At 36.9% G+C, this 16,462-nt stretch overlaps 1 protein-coding gene across 3 annotated transcripts in view; it reads right to left on the bottom strand.

The window, feature by feature from the left end:
- LOC113060207 (neurobeachin-like protein 2) overlaps positions 1-16,462 on the bottom strand; it is a 64,211-nt gene that overhangs the window by 41,246 nt on the left and 6,503 nt on the right. The window contains exons 1-10 of one of the 3 annotated variants that reach the window (XM_026229102.1): positions 11,546-11,889; positions 9,816-9,904; positions 8,696-8,857; positions 8,415-8,496; positions 7,492-7,604; positions 6,274-6,356; positions 4,859-4,944; positions 4,458-4,770; positions 2,099-2,205; positions 92-178 (exon numbers count right to left, since the gene is read on the bottom strand). In XM_026229102.1, coding sequence (XP_026084887.1) covers positions 92-178; positions 2,099-2,205; positions 4,458-4,770; positions 4,859-4,944; positions 6,274-6,356; positions 7,492-7,604; positions 8,415-8,496; positions 8,696-8,857; positions 9,816-9,904; positions 11,546-11,575 — 1,152 coding nt within the window. In that variant the 5' untranslated portion in view covers positions 11,576-11,889. Of the gene's footprint in view, positions 1-91; positions 179-2,098; positions 2,206-4,457; positions 4,771-4,858; positions 4,945-6,273; positions 6,357-7,491; positions 7,605-8,414; positions 8,497-8,695; positions 8,858-9,815; positions 9,905-11,545; positions 11,890-16,462 lie in introns of those variants that run through there. The other 2 variants (XM_026229101.1, XM_026229104.1) reach the window with 2 other exon arrangements.

The following is a 16,462-nucleotide window of genomic DNA, read 5'->3' as shown; positions in this document are numbered from 1 at the left end:
CTTGTCTGTGTGTCTGTGTTTGTGTCAGTCAAGTGAAGGGTGGGTTTCCTGCTGACGAACGCCACACTGATCAGCGGTGAAGGGAAAGTACCTGCTCCACTTCAGCCTCTGTGAGCAAACGTGTAGTGAGGTCACACTGGCCCTCACACTCCACCTTAAACCTGTTACTCTGATACAGCTGCAGGACAGACACACATTCACACACACGCAGCATCACAAGTGACACATAAACACAAGTGAGTCCGAGATAAAATATGCAAGCAGAAATTTTACTTTTACTGACAGATCAAGCAAAACGAAATGAATGGGTAAGAGACGAAAGAGAGCAGCTCTGCGAAATCCTCAGTACGCGACATAAAGGCTAGCTACAACACGCTCAAAAACCACCCAGCTTCCCAAAACCAACTGTGATTACATAAAAACATATGACACAGGACCTACAGTTGACTTCATCACAGGACCGAAACAGAGGCTGTGCTACAAATAATTATTGTTCGTCGTTTTGATGCACTGGGTTGTAAACCATCTGTCATGGGCTATTTTTATCTGTCTTAGTAATATACTAGCTGAACGGGGGAATGACAAATCTAGTTTAAAATACATTTTCAAAGTTCTAAGAACTGCAACATTTGTTTTCGTGTTGTTTCATGTGGTTTTATATCACATTTTTAGATCATCTTCAAAGAAGGTTTCAATTTGAGTAGTCAAGTAGTAACATGTTTTCCTTGAATGCATGTGTACACATCTTAATAATTATTTAAAAATATTTTTTTATAATTTGAATACCATTACTTTCAATACAATTTTAATTCAATTAATAAATATCGTTACAATTTAGTGAGCTGCGCAACATGACTTTTAATACTGAAATGAACTAGACCTGTCAAAGGCCAAACGAAACTATCTGTTATTTCTGTCTGAAGGGATCCTCTCTATGATATCATTTCCTGTTTTTTCTGCATGTTTGTTGCACCAACTTTGATTTGGCAGACAAAGGTTTTTTTCTTTTCTTTTTTTTTTGTTCTTTTTATAATATGCCTAAATGGCTGTCCACTGCTCCGGGTGTGTGTTCACGGTGTATGTGTGTGTGTGTGTGTGTTCACTGATGTGTGTTTGCACTTTGGATGGGTTAAATGCAGAGCACAAATTCCGAGTATGGGTCATCACCATACTTGTATGTATGTCACTTCACTTTCACTTTCAAATTACTTGAAAATAAAACGTATTGAGGCTTTTGATATTAGGACAGCTGTATGACTTTTTTTGTAGCATTTTTAATATTTTCCTTTTTGTTCTGTTCACACATTGTATGTGAAATAACTGCTTCGTATGTTAATTGAAATATATTTGAAATAAAATATTAGTATTACATTATTAAATGAAAATTAGAAATGTTGCGTTAGTAACTGAAAAATGTTTAGGTGAAGTACTAAAATGACAGAATGAAATAAAAATACATTTAGATATATATATAAAAACATTAAAAAATTATTATAAAAAAGCATAAAATGACTAAAAATTAAATTAAAATATGAATATAGAAACATAATAAAAACTATAAGTATATAAATAATACTAAAATAACACAAACAAAATGGTACTTTTGGGAAAGTTGATATGTCCTGTGGTACGGCTGTTTTTTTCTGCATGTTTGTTGCACCACCTGACACTGATTTGGCAGACAAAATTTACTGCTTGAAAAATTATTTATTAAAATGCTGAAATTCATTAAACCTATTGAGGCTTTTGATATTAGGACAGTTGCACTAATTTCCTTTTTTCTTTTTATTCAGCTGTTGAAATGTATTTAAAAGAAATGCTTCAAATCCTTACTGACATCCTTCAGTGGGAACGTTTCCCGAGTAGAGATAAACAACATAGCTGGTATCTTATGTAAAAATCATTTTAAAAAATATATATATTTTTTTTTTATCTTGATTAATGACAAAAAAAAGAGTTCAGTAGTCTGCTTATTATTTTTCAAGCCAAACATCAGCAGTCTGCCACATTTCAACCATTCTGATTTGAATCCTCAGGGCTGGAAATGTGCAGCGCTGCTGCAGATATCTCAGAGGGTTTAAGAAGGTAGCATTCTGACCTTGCTGTTCTGGATGAGGCGGAGGATGTGCTCGAAACAGTTGTTATTGAGAAAGATAGCCTGCAACACAGGCCGGTCTGAACACTGCAGGATCTCTGGGATAGCATCTGCAGGGCAAAAACACAAGAACATTCACTCTTTTTAACCTGTGCCTTCTGGAGAGATAAACAGTGCCAGATTTAAGCACTTTATTAAACAGTGCTTTGACATCAGCATTACTCACGGTAGAATAAATTTAATGCAATAAAATAGCTGTTTTGTGGGCTTTCGCAACTTCTCGAATCATATTGTTTCCAGAGAACTGGCTACAATTAACTTCTGCAAAAGGGGTGGAAGTTCACCATAAATACATTAAACATATCATACACAGTGATCTGGGTTAGATCAGAAGCTCTGCAATTCACCATTTATGATACAACATTGTTGTGTTGATTTAGATTTTTTTTTTTTTTTTTGTTGCAAGAAGCCAACAGTTACAATATATTATATTACATTATATTATTCCATAACATCATATTACATGAAATACTTCTGGGAAGTTTATGTATCATTTACTAACTTAGTCAAGCAGCATTTTATGATTTGTTTCGTATGCAATTGTTATAATTGTAATGTATGCAATTGTATGACCTTATATTCACTGAGAGACCTGGAATATTTTTATTTCAAAAATGATTTTGTCACACTGCAGGACCATTTAAATCTAAATTATAATTTATATAATAATAGTTTTTAAAGGGGTCATATGACGACGGTGCTGAAAAGAACATTATTTTGTGTATTTGGTGTTTTAAGGTTCAAAAAACACATTATTTTCCACATACTGTACATTAATGTTTCTCCTCTATGCCCCATCTTTCTGAAACGCTGATTTTTACAAAGCTCATCGTTCTGAAAAGCGAGGTGTGCTCTGATTGGCCAGCTATCCTGTGCATTGTGATTGGCCGAATGCCTCAATCGTGTGATGGAAATGTTACGTCCCTTAACACACTTGTGATGTCGTCTCCCGGCACAATGAGACCAAACCAATAAAAACCATTACATAGAGGCATTTGTTGCATCCAGTGGGGACATAATTACTGATTATAATGACTTGTACTGTCTTTTTGACCCGGCACTGCTCTGTTCTTTTTTTAATTAAAAGGAGTCAACCACAAAAGGGCGGTGCAGTGAGCCTCACGTTTTCAAACCTGAAAAACGTGTTGTGTCTCATCAGGGCCTAAGGCAGCATCCTAATAGTCATGAATTCTGTGTATCGTCATTTGGTTTCCACAAGAGCAAGTTATGTCGGTCTGGAAGAACGTGATGGCATCATTTCTTTAAAAGGGGACACTGGAAGACCATTTTCCACATGTCGGTATGAATCTTCAGGGTTTTCATGAAATGGCTGTAACATTACCTCAACGATCATTTAAAACAACACCTCTCAGACAGCGCATAATGAACTGGCTGTGGCTGCGTGCTTTCTTTTAAGCTTTCCTGAGCTGGCAGACATGCCAGAAACCTAACTAAATGCAAAACAAGGCTAAAAAAGTGAAAATTTAATCCAATGTCACCTTTAAAAATAAATTTCATTGAATGGAAACCACCCATCTTAGAATACTGGATGCTTCCAATGAAAAGAGATCAAACCTAAAACTTAGTTTCAAAATACTGGTAAATTATGTGACATCATTAACCGGAAATGACCCCTAAATGGCTGTGCCTCTTTTCTGTCAATCGTTCACATTCATGCAGCTGCTTTTTGCTCAGAGACATCGAATTTAGCATTATTTTTGAAAAAAGGTTGAGTTCACACATGATCTCTTAACAGTGATTTACCGGTAATTTACCGGTAAAGACAGTTTGTGGGACATGCTGCAAAGACCAAATCAACACAAAAAATACACAACTATTGGTTAAAATAATCTATTTGAACAAAATTAAATACTTATTTGAATCAACATTTCTATTACCAATTCAGCCATCTTGGATAAACTTGTTCACTGTGCTTGTTGCAAGGCATTCTGGGATTGCTTTCTCTACAAAGGATCCATGCAATGCAGTTTGAGTTCAAATTAGGCTGAAATTAGGCATTTCATAAGGCAGAATAATTCAATTAGGGAATACTGGTTCATTCAAGGGATAGCTCACCCAAAAATGACAATTCTGACATCATTTATTCATCCTTGCAAACCTGTATGACTTTATTTTTCCTTTGGAACACAAAATATGATATTTTGAAGAATATACACACTATTTTTTAACCAAAGTCAATGGTGGCGATGCTGAGACATTTTTCAAAATAACTTAATTTGTGCTCCACGGAAGAAAATCATGTATCATTGAGGTTCAAGAGTAATGGGGAATATTCTCTTACTCAACATATGTTCGAGAAGTGTAATGAGGTTATCCTCCCAGGTCTGCATATCTCTCTGCTGGCTGTCCGGTGGCCGGTTCCAGTTGAGCAGCTGGAAGTAACAGTCCAGTACAATCCGGATCTCCACCTGCCTGTCGCTCAGGTTGCTGGAGTGCAGAAGGTGGATCATTGCAGTCAGGCACCGCAGGGTCATTTTGAGCAGCTGAGGGTCCTTGGGCTCTTGTGGAGATGAGGCAGGAGTGAGGCACCAGGATCGCAGCACAGACATGAGGTCCTTCACAGCCTGGGGGGTGATGGAGCGAAGGCCGTTTTTCTGAAACACACAAACACATAAAGCATTACACTCTAAATACAGACGTTTTTACATGTCAATGAAAAGAGGTCCAGAGAGTCTCATTTACCTTGCATCCACTGATTACAGCTCCCTGTAGATGTACCAGCCTCACCACGAGTGGCTCTGGGATTAGTTCACTCTCTTGGAGGCAGTCTGTGGGTGCAACCAGTCATTTAGTCACTAGAATCCTAAAGAGGTCCTATTATAATGCTTTTTCACTTTTTCAACTTTAGTTAGTATGTAATGTTGCTGTTTGAGCAAAAAAATTCAATTTCAAAGGGAGATATTTTATTTAATAGTAATCACAAAAACTACTACGAAACGACTCATTTGGACAATATTGCATTTTTTCCAGGATTTGTGATTTCACAAAGATCGATAAATGGGATGAGACCTGGTTGAGCTGCACTCGAGTGTTAATGAGTGCTATGACTATGTCGGAGACACGCAAGCTTTCCTAAGGCAGAAAAGCTTAGACTGGTTACAATAATCCGGTTTTAAAATGACCCTCAAATCAGATTTTGATGCAAAATTTATACTGAAGCTGGCAGGTGGCATAATAGGACCATAATAGGAGCATAAAAGGACCCCTTTAAAGCGGAGCATTGTTTGTGCAATAGTATTTATTTTAACATTTTAAGGCGCAAAAACATATTTTTGTTAAAGACAATGTTTATTCAAAAATGAAAATCCTGTCATCATTTACTCACTTTCACACCTTTCCAAACCTGTACATATTTACTAGAAGACAATATTCAGAATTCTCATTATTGTTTTTCCCATACAGCTAAAGTCAATGTTAAAATTAAGGACATGCTGGGTAGATCAGAAAATCTAACAAACCTCACACAAATATACATCATTACATCATAAGCATGAACCTTTTCCTCATGACCACAAGCCACTTGGACCCACTTCAGCTTGCCTATCAACCTATAGATGAGGAAAGAGCTAATAATCACTTGAACAAAGCTGCCATCACTCTCAGGATTTTTGCTTTAGCCATTGCCTGCAAACTGTAACATAGTCCAGTCCAGAGTCCAGTTCAAATCTAGCCTGCATCACATCCTAATCCCAATCCTCTCTCTTATTCCAGTCTTAACTGTCCTATATAGTACATTATATTAAACATCCATAAACAAAATGTAGATCTCTCCCTATATCTACATGAAAAGTTGCTTCTTCAAGCTACCACACAAGTACATGTCCAAGCAGAGCATGACACCAACACGATACAAGTCATTGCCTATAACTTATAAAAGGACAACTTGTGCTGCATTAACAACATTTAAAGGCAAATAACATGAAAAAAATCACAGCTCTGAATCACTATGGATGAATACAATAGGGATCAGAGCGGCCTTTCTTTACAAACAACATTTTGTCTCCTGGGAGACGGGATGTGTGATATCTCCCAGGATGTGAAGATGGGAGTAAATGGAGGTTAAAGATTGTGTCAGAAGGCAGGAGTGGGTGACATACCGTGGAAGAGCAAAGGAAGCTCCTCTGGTAGAGCAAGGGGGGAGAATTTATACTTGCTTCTCTCCAGCATACTGACCTCCTCGCTGAAAGACACACAAATCAAAGCCTTTTATGGAAATACATACTTCCTTACTTTGTTCTTACTTACTACTAAAGCAATAAGCTACAGGACACTACAGTAAATCATCTTCTGGTGACACTTTAGTACAGGGTCCAATTCACACTGTTAACTAGTTGCTTATTAGCATGTCTATTATTAACATATTGGCTGTTTATTAGTGCTTATAAAGTACTTATAATGCATGACATCCATAATCCTACCCAATTCCCTAAACTTAACAACTACCTTATAAACTATAAGCATCAAATAAGGAGTTAATTGAGGCAAAAGTTATAGTTAATGGTTAGTTAATAGTGTGAATTGGACCCTAAAATAAAGTGTGACCTTAATAATAATAATGAACAACACCAATGTATAGATAATGGTACTATAATGGTATAATAAAGTTGATTAATTGACTCATCCTGTGGCAACTTGTTTCTTCTTTTAAGCATAAATAAATTGTTTTTAGCATAATAATATCAATAATGGCCGAAAAAATTATGTTATCAGGTCGAAAGTTCCTTAATCGAATCAAACCATAGTGTTGCTATGAATTATCTTTATTTTTCTTACCCACTGCTATTTATTTTTTCTCTTGCTTTAAGCATAAGTCTCAGAAATTACAACAACAAAAGGTAAAATGATATCACCATGTTTTAATATCATGGTATTTTGAGATATAGGCTATTCCAAATATATCTCCAGCTATAACACTGTACAATATGATTAATCTACTACTGTATACACCATTATGCTGAGACGAAAGTGCAAGGACCTAATCAGTTCGCTTGCCAAATACACATATTAGCAATTAATAAATATTTAACAAATGGTTCAATAATCTAATAGTCTATGTAAGGTGGAATGTTTCATAATACACCTCAGTTCAAACCTGCACATTAGTGGATGGGCAGAACAGTGCTCCTTGAAGAGATACACTCATGCTGTGGGAAGTTTATGCTGTGTGTGCTTCAGACAGCTGAGCATAAGAAGAAAACTGAATGTGTGTTTATAACTGTTGAAGTGGAGCTGAAACAGAGCTTGCCGCTCTTAATGGCTCCTACGCATTCCTATTGTGGTTTAACAACCTGTCCAACTCATAGAAACCCACTCACCCTGCCTGCCGTCTCCTCCACGTCTGATAAGGGTCAAAGAGATTTTCGCACAGCAGCAGCCCATGCTGTACCACCGACTGTAAAGTGCCGTGATCATCAGGCTGCTTCTTCAGCTGTAGCACACATAAATAAACACTCTCAAGTACAAATCTATCTGTTTTCGGCTTGTTAACACACAAACATTCCTTTGAATAAAGCAGATGTCTTCCACCCAAAGGTTTCTGATTAAACCTGTTCTGTTAAGTTCAGAAACCTTCAATCGGATGTGTAATAAAAAAAAAATGCTTAGTAATCTAATAAATACAATTATATGAACAAACGTTTCATTGGTATGTTTAGAATAAATAAAACTGCAACATAAATTTGAACTAGCTTACAGTAGAAAACTGATCATGAAAATAACATGTGACTTTTATGTGGCTTTCTTCTGTCGATAAAACAATGTAGAGGTGAAGAGGGAAACAAATTACACAAGGGGAACTTGATTAGGAATTGATGTACCGTATTTTCCGGACTATAAGTCGCACTTTTTTTTCATAGTTTGCCTGGTCCTGCGACTTATAGTCAGGTGCGACTTGTTTATCAAAATTAATTTGACATGAACCGAGAGAAATGAACCAATAGAAAACATTACAGTCTACAGCCGCCAGAGGCCTCTCGCGGCAGAGCGCCCTCTCGCGGCTGTAGATGGTAATGTTTTCTCTTGGTTCTTGGTTCTAAATAAATGCGACTTATAGTCCAATGCGACTTATATATGTTTTTTTCCTCATCATGACCTATTTTTGGACTGATGCGACTCATAGTCCGAAAAATACGGTAAACTAGACTCAAACTCGCAATCCCCACATGAGCAACGTGGCTCAGTTTATCAGATGGGGTGCAAACCACTATAAAATGGTTTCACAGACGTTTCGACTTCTCACCTGAGTCAAGCAGAAGTTTAGGAGCTTGATCGTCTCAAACACAAACCCCGGGGTCTTTTCAGAGTCTATATTCTCCATATTTCTGCAAGCAGAGATTCACATTGGTATTACTGTACACTCAGGGAAGATCCACATCAGCTATACAATTCAGCATAAGCTGCAGCCATGCGTTCGTTATCCCTGCTGTTCAAACATAGAAGCTTATCAACAGGGGTTTGAGTCACTGGGGCATTATCGCAAAGAGAACGATGGAGTTCACTCTGTGCTCAGTGGGTACTGACCTGCAGATGATGATGAAGAACTTGATGAGGAGCAGTGGGTGTGGAGCCGTGCTGCTCTGATCCTTCCCTGACATGTGAAGGGCGCTGTGCCAGAGCTGGGTGCTGAGGAACACCAATACCTCCTTGGGGAGGAGCGGGACATCGACACTCCATTCCTCCAGCCTGCAGACAAAAGAGAAGGTTGTTTTGTTTGCTTTCTGTTTGTTTTTGCCTTTTGTTTGTTTTTGCTTTTTTTGTTTGGTTTTGATTTTTGTTTGTTTGCTTTGTCTTGTTTTGATTTCATTTTGTTTTGATAAAGCACTGATAAATAGACATCAAAAAAGTCAAAGCACATTAGGGTGGTTAACACAAATTCATGTTTCGTCTGCCCTGTTTTTTGTTTTGTTTGGTTTTGATTTTTGTTTGTTTGCTTTGTCTTGTTTTGATTTCATTTTGTTTTGATAAAGCACTGATAAATAGACATCAAAAAATTCAAAAGCACATTGGGGTTGTTCACAAAAAATTGATGTTTCGTCTGCCCTGTTTTTTTTGTTTTGTTTGGTTTTGATTTTTGTTTGTTTGCTTTGTCTTGTTTTGATTTCATTTTGTTTTGATAAAGCACGGATAAATAGACATCAAAAAAGTCTAAGCACATTGGGGTTGTTCACACAAATTGATGTTTCGTCTGCCCTATTTTTTTTGTTTTGGTGCATGTCTCATCCACTGCATAACAGTTTGCTGTTTTGGTGTTCCTCAAAATCTTTTCCAGACAGCCATAAGTCATTTGTTTTTATATAATATTATATACTTTATGTTTTTCTGAATTTCAAAGGGGCAACTCTAGCTGACCCACAACATTTTGCTGGAATTAATTCCTCATCTTCAACACCGCAGCTCTATATACCTAAAGTATATGTGCTAATCTTTAGATCACAGATCTGGTGTGCACATCTGATGTACATACATCAGATCTGCAGGATGAGATGAAAGCATTTCAAACTCACCAACCATTAAACGAGCAATTAAACAAATACAGGCCTTAAAATACCATCATAGTCAGAGGTCCATCTGGACCTGACCACCCACAGATCAACTCCCTACGTCTGTGACATTTTGATAGCTCAGCATGTAACTGACTCACCGGCGAGGCTCCGTCGACTGCACATCAATGACCTTCTCAAAAGACGCCACGAATGCCTCCAACCACTGCTGCAGGTAAACGACATCTTTCTGAAACACAAAGAGAGATAAAAGGAAAGAGTAAGAGTCTATAATACATTTTTTGATAGGTAAACCCAGTGGACAGAGAGGTTTAGGTTACTAAACAAACTCACACTTCAGGAAATCCAAACTGCTGATCTCGGTGTGTCTATGCGTACACCTTTTGCATCTAAATTAAAAACATCCACTTTTTAAAAAACCATCCATTGTGCTCAGTCCAGCTGTTTTTGAACACAGGAAGCCCCTTAAGAAACACATCTTATCAGGGTCAGGTGAACACGAAGTCAGATTATTCTGAACTTCTATCAACTAGTACAGTCAATACTATGGCAACCCAACTACTATATTTAACATGGAAATGATGTAGTTTTGCACATGCATAATATGCCTTTAGACCAAGAGCATGACCAGGCACTATCTCCAAAATCAGAGCATGCACACACTTGTGTTAACACAGCAGGAAACTACAGAGTATGCAAACTTGTGCAGTGTAACACTGGATGCTGTGATAATGCAATACATGCAGTGATAGTGGTTTTGTCAATGGGACAAAAGCAAGAATCATTTGCACAATTATGTTTGTGCAAATTAAAATAAGGTACTAATATGCACCTTTTAGGGGAAGATAAAGTTGTCCAGAAGTTGTATTGCCCCAGTAACAAGTTGTGGTACACCTAAATGTAATATCTTTTTTTACATTTGTTCTAATAGTGTACATTTTACAATGTTTGCCATATGCCAACAATGATCTGGAGTTGTATTAGTTTCTTTGATAAACAGATCTTAATATCGCCACCGTTGCAACCTAATCTACAAGAAATTCCCATTATCGCTCTTCATATCATATTTTTGCTAGAAGTCCCTTTTTTGTCTGAGGTGTGAGGCTTGAAATTTTGTCATCTTTCCACTAGCCAAGAATGAGCTGGAGCAAGGAAAACAGGTCCTGAATGAGTGCGAAGGAACAACTTTGATTGGATCTAATGCCAGCAAAGGTGCCTAAACCATCAGTCATACTGAAGACCGGCTATTTAATCTCACGAATCAGCATTAACTGAAACAGAAGGCCTGGTTAAACAGATCACATGTCCTATGGGTAATTTAATATGCTAAAGTCTTCGTAGAATGTTCATGTAGCAATGCACTGTCATAGGTCAGATTCCAAGAAAACGCATTAACTGATTAAATGTAGACCTTGAATGCAATGTAAGCAGAATGCAGTGGAATCGTAAATCGGACTTTTCTTTTTTTCAGTCATCATCAATGAATGAAAGGAACTAATGACTTAATTCATCTTCGATGGAGAGATCACAATAACATTTACTGTAAACTTCTGTCAAGAATGAGTCACATGGGTACCAACACCAACAAACCATCACATGCGACTGTCATTGGAAAGTGGCTGGTGGAAAACATGTTAAAGTGCGAGGAGCTAAGCTTAGCTTAAAATGATGCGGCTCGATCCACCCACTCAAACAGGGGAAGTTGGGCTGTCAGCAGCTTCATAAAACACTCTCTGTTATGTACACAATCCGATAGAAAAATACAGAGGGCTTCTGGTATACATAAACAATGTGCACTACAGCAGAAAGGAACTGTAAAATAACATTAAACCTGCTGAAGGTGTAAAAAAGAAAAAAAGAAAAACTTTACCAATTGCTGTTCATTTAGGGGACAGTCCATGTCTCATGGCAGGTGATGTGCGGTGGAGGGGCTCAGTCTCAGCGGAGCCCCCACCAAGTTGCTTCAACAAAGTCCAGAATGTGTCCACCTGCAAGCCTCAGAATCATTCAGAATCCATCATGACGCCTCCGCTGGTTCACCTCTCTGCTCTTTTCTGCTCTCTTGCTGTCTGTACTTCTGTCAGGCAACCAGGAAATGGCAAGGTACTTTAACTGAGCCACATTTCCTGTCTTCTCTCAGCTGGGCACATCGTCACCGTGTTCTCTTCCTCCTTTGGAGCTACCACAAATTTATTGGTAGAGTATGTTTCACCTCACTACGAACTAAAACCGGTAAGCTATGGTGTGCCTGATGCAACCTTTCACAACATTTTTAATAAAAATTCTGTCTTTATTTATTCACTTTCAGGCCATTTTAAACCAGGAATTTTAAACCAGGAATTCCTTACATTTGAGGAACACCAAAAGAGAAATTTTGAATAATTTACTGGCTGCTCCTCTAACATGATTTCATGTTTTGAAAACGACAAAAGGCACTATAAAAGTCTCATAAGAGTGATGTATAAAGCGTGTGTATTATAATCCAAGTCTTCTGTAGTCATATGATGGCATAAACATTTCAGATTTTTTGTCATTATTGCTTATTTTCCTCTTAAGTGAGCTGTTAACTTCTATTACTTAATAATTGAGTTCAACTTGAGAACTGGATCACTCTGTTTCTTCACTCTGGGGTTCATGAATTCGGATACTGTGGAGGTCAAGATTTTCAGAGAATAACCCAATAGTTCACTGTAAGTTCAAAAATTCTGTCATCAGTTACACTCGCATCATTTTAAACCCTTAAAGGGATAGTTCACTCACAAATTGAAATTACCCCATGATTTACTCACACTCAAGCCATCCTAGGTGTATAAGACTTTCTTCTTTCAGGCAAATCCAATCAGAGTTATATAAAAAAATGTCCTGGTTCTTCCAAGCTTTATAATGGCAGTGAATGGGTGTCACTATTCGATAGTCCAATAAAGTGCGTCCATCCATCATAAAAAAAAGTGCACCACATGACTCTGGGGTTTAGTAAAAGCCTCCTGAAACTAATTAATGCATTTTTTTTAAGAAAAATATCCATATCTAGAACGTTATAAACCATAATCTCTAGCTTCCGCTAACTGCCCTATGCATGTACACGAATATAGCTATTTTTTTTTCTCACAAAAATGCTTAGATTTGCTTCAGGAGAAATGTACCGTATTTTTCGGACTATAAGTCGCACCGAGTATAAGTCGCATCAGTCCAAAAATACTCCATGATGAGGAAAAAAAAACATATAAGTCGCACTGGACTATAAGTTGCATTTATTTAGACCCAAGAACCAAGAGAAAACATTACCGTCTACAGCCGCGAGAGGGCACCTTTTTATTGGATGGACACACTTTATTGGACTTATTTTTCACTGTCGTCATAAAGCTTGGAAGAGCCAGGACATTTTTTCTTATATATAACCCTGATTGTATTTTTCTGAAAGAAGAAAGTCATATACACCTAAGATGGCTTGAGTGTGAGTAAATCATGGTGTCATTTTAAATTTTGGGCAAACTGTCCCTTTAAGACATGTATATTTAAGTCTTCTGAAGAGATGTGATCACTTTATATCATGAACATATTTCATTTAGGCTATTATCAGGAGGGTGAGTAATTGATTACAGAAATTTTGATTTTGGGTGAACCATCCCTTCAAAGCTGACGCTGGACAAACCCATTTCTCGTTCACTTTCAATAAACTGAAAAAAGCAACAATTGTATCGTAAACCACCATGCTACCTTCAGCTGACTGGAAAAGAAGTGATGATGCTGTAAATTGAACTGAATTCTTTCTATAGACCTTGACAGAGTTGAAAGCCCAGTTGGGCAACAGAGAATCCTCTCATTTTGGTTCACATACCATGGTTGAGTGTGCTGTAATAGCACGCTTTCATCCCACAAAAAGATATGGTGTGGCTTTCAAGTAATAGCTGGGGGGAATCCTGAAGATGGAGCAACGATCGTCGATTCAGTCATTGGTATGAATCAGTAGTGAGGTGGAAATGACATGCCCTGACTTGATCAGATGCATGAAAACAATCAAAAATAAAAAAAATATTTAAAGCATGGGGAATAAACTCTACGTTTAAACTTTAAAGCAATGACAGAAGTGAAGTTGAGCTGGTTGAGTCACTTTGCCGATTGATCACTTGATCCTAACTAAGTGTTGAGTTTAACAGGGGGAAATGCCAACAGTGTGTCTCCGTGGGCCCAGTGTTGTCTACAGTTTATATCATCACCCTTAATGAGTTTTCCATTTTAAGCTCTGGTACAGCTGAATCCAGTAAATTAGATTTTGAACTTGACACAGATTTCGTTTATTGAGACCAGATTTACAAGACAGCTACTCCAATCATGTTCTATTTGGATGCTTTGCTTTTCTAAAGACACAAAAACATTAATTTGCACATGAAATATGTGAAAATAACTATATTATTGTACTTTGTCTACACAGAGGGTGGGTGGTTTTGTAACCTGTGTTACACCACTAGATGATCTGTCAGGGGTGCTTCATTTCAACACAAATATAATTTGCACTTCCTCAAACAAACAGTCCAAAATAACAGCAACAGCCAGCAGGCTAAAATTCTTTAATTGATAATGGGAAAAGAAAAGGTTTTAGGCAGATCTAAGAACTGAAATATATCGTGAAACTATATAATTAATTTCTTTTTTTCTTTTTTTTTTGTATGCACATCCAGATGTTTTGGTTACAGAATGGAATGATTTAAACAAATTAAACAATTGGAATGAGATTATTTATGTCTTCCTGTACATAATACTTAAAGGGTTTCACAATTTTATGCAAAAGTTATGTAATTTAATCTTAAAAATCATGACAGTTTGCTTTTCATTGTTTGCTATGTTGAAGTGAGTCTAAAACGGGCCAAATCCCCATTTTAAGGTGAGACAGAGACATTTGATGTGTTTAAAACGAACTCATTTTCATGCAAGATTAATTTCATGCCATAGACAATATTTTATCAAATTGGTTTCTCTAATGAGACACCAATTTGTAGCCTATTCATGGAAACCACTATTCATTTCCCCTTTCTGTTAATATGATCATTTGTGATGATAAAGTAGAGTTAAATTCAGGTCAGTTCTTGAATGCTACTTGGTGGGGTTCTCTGAAGATGGCAGATCACAGATGAGCCATTCTGTTTGAGTTTCCTGGCGGCTCCGAGAGCTCGCAGCTGCTCGGCGGACACAAAGAGAGTTTTTCTCCGAGGTTTCTATTAATTATTCTCAATGTCAGTAAACACAGGCCTCAGGATACATGTGAAAATCCTCAAATATTCTTCAAACGGAAACACACATTCAAAACGCTTTAAGATGAAGCTATTTTCACAATTATTGAACTTTATACACACCTAGCCAAATTATAAATGCTCAACCAGTTTCCATACAAACAGCCCACATCTCCACCAACGGCAACTAGCTTCACCCACAACACAAGCAAACAGAATAATGTTAGTGAAACATCAGTGTAAAAGAAGGAAATGATAACTTCCTCTTATTAATAAATAAATAAATAGCTTCATGACATACCATTGAACAAAGTAGTAATGTGGCTACCGTTCCTGATTAGCCTTCTTCCAGATGATTGAAGCTGCTAAATGAGTCAAAGAGGGCTAAAAATAGTTAAACAGTCCCATGGGTAAGTTTTGGAAAGTACTGGAGCTCCTTGACAGCAGCGGCCTGGACTTATCCCTCCACCTGGGGTTTTTTACAGTCTTTCTCTAAAAGTGAAGTGGATTTCCCTGCAACACTGAAAACCTTACAGCAGCACCTCTTGCTACCTACACTGAACTGGTCTTCAATGGGTCTGACAATTATTTATTAATAAATCATTTAATACGTTTTGTGAAAAGCTGAAAATGTGACAAAAATAAGTCAACGTTCAGCTAAATGTTACACTGTCCGTTTTAAAGTGCCTAAGTAGAGAATAGTTGTAGTTTCACTTCCAAGTCATATTACACATTAAAATATATTTCCTTGGGACACTTAAATAAATACATAAATAAAAATAAACAAACAAACAAATAAATAAATTGTATTATTAATAAATAACAAATATTTTTTACAACTAAATATTACAGTGGTATTATTGCTTTTTTTTTGTATGTAGTAATAATATTTTATTTTAATTTAGCCAAAACTTTGTGATGTATATATCAATATGCCTATTATTATTATTATTATTATTATTTACTCATATTAATGCACAGGTTAATAACCAATACATAATATGCATAATAACCAAGCACAGCAAATAAAATTTTTTAAACACCATTTTTAAATCTCATTCTCAATTCTTATCCCCAAATCATGCAGCCCTACGTAATGCATTTTAAGATTAGATTTAGCCTTAGATTTGAGTCAAAAGCAGCCTATAAAGCCAAAGTAAAATGGTGTCTAGGTATGTAACCTACTCGGTAATGGAATTTCTTTTTAATACAGCCTATAACCAAACAAGTACATAAATCTACATTCATATTATTACAGCTAGAGAATGAGTTCTACACGGTCTTCAGTTAAACATGCAGTTTAGTATCACAGAACATCTTACAACATAAAAACAAAGCCATAGCTTTACAAACAATAGTATTGGCACATCAACGCAAAAGCCTGAAGTCAAAGCTTAGATCACAGACTTCTGGTTTAGACTTCGGTTCCAGACAGTCTGCTGCTGCACATCCTCTGCCTCTTTAAGCGGGTGATGAAGTCAGCAGCTGCGTCAGTGACTCAAACAAAATATGTGACAGTCATAAAACGCATTACAAAATCAGGAAGTAGCCACCTTTTT

This window comes from Carassius auratus, chromosome 41, assembly GCF_003368295.1.
Source record: "Carassius auratus strain Wakin chromosome 41, ASM336829v1, whole genome shotgun sequence".
In the NCBI taxonomy this organism is placed as follows: domain Eukaryota; kingdom Metazoa; phylum Chordata; class Actinopteri; order Cypriniformes; family Cyprinidae; genus Carassius; species Carassius auratus.
Note: the sequence above shows the minus strand (reverse complement) of the source record. Positions and strands in the feature narration are given on the sequence as shown.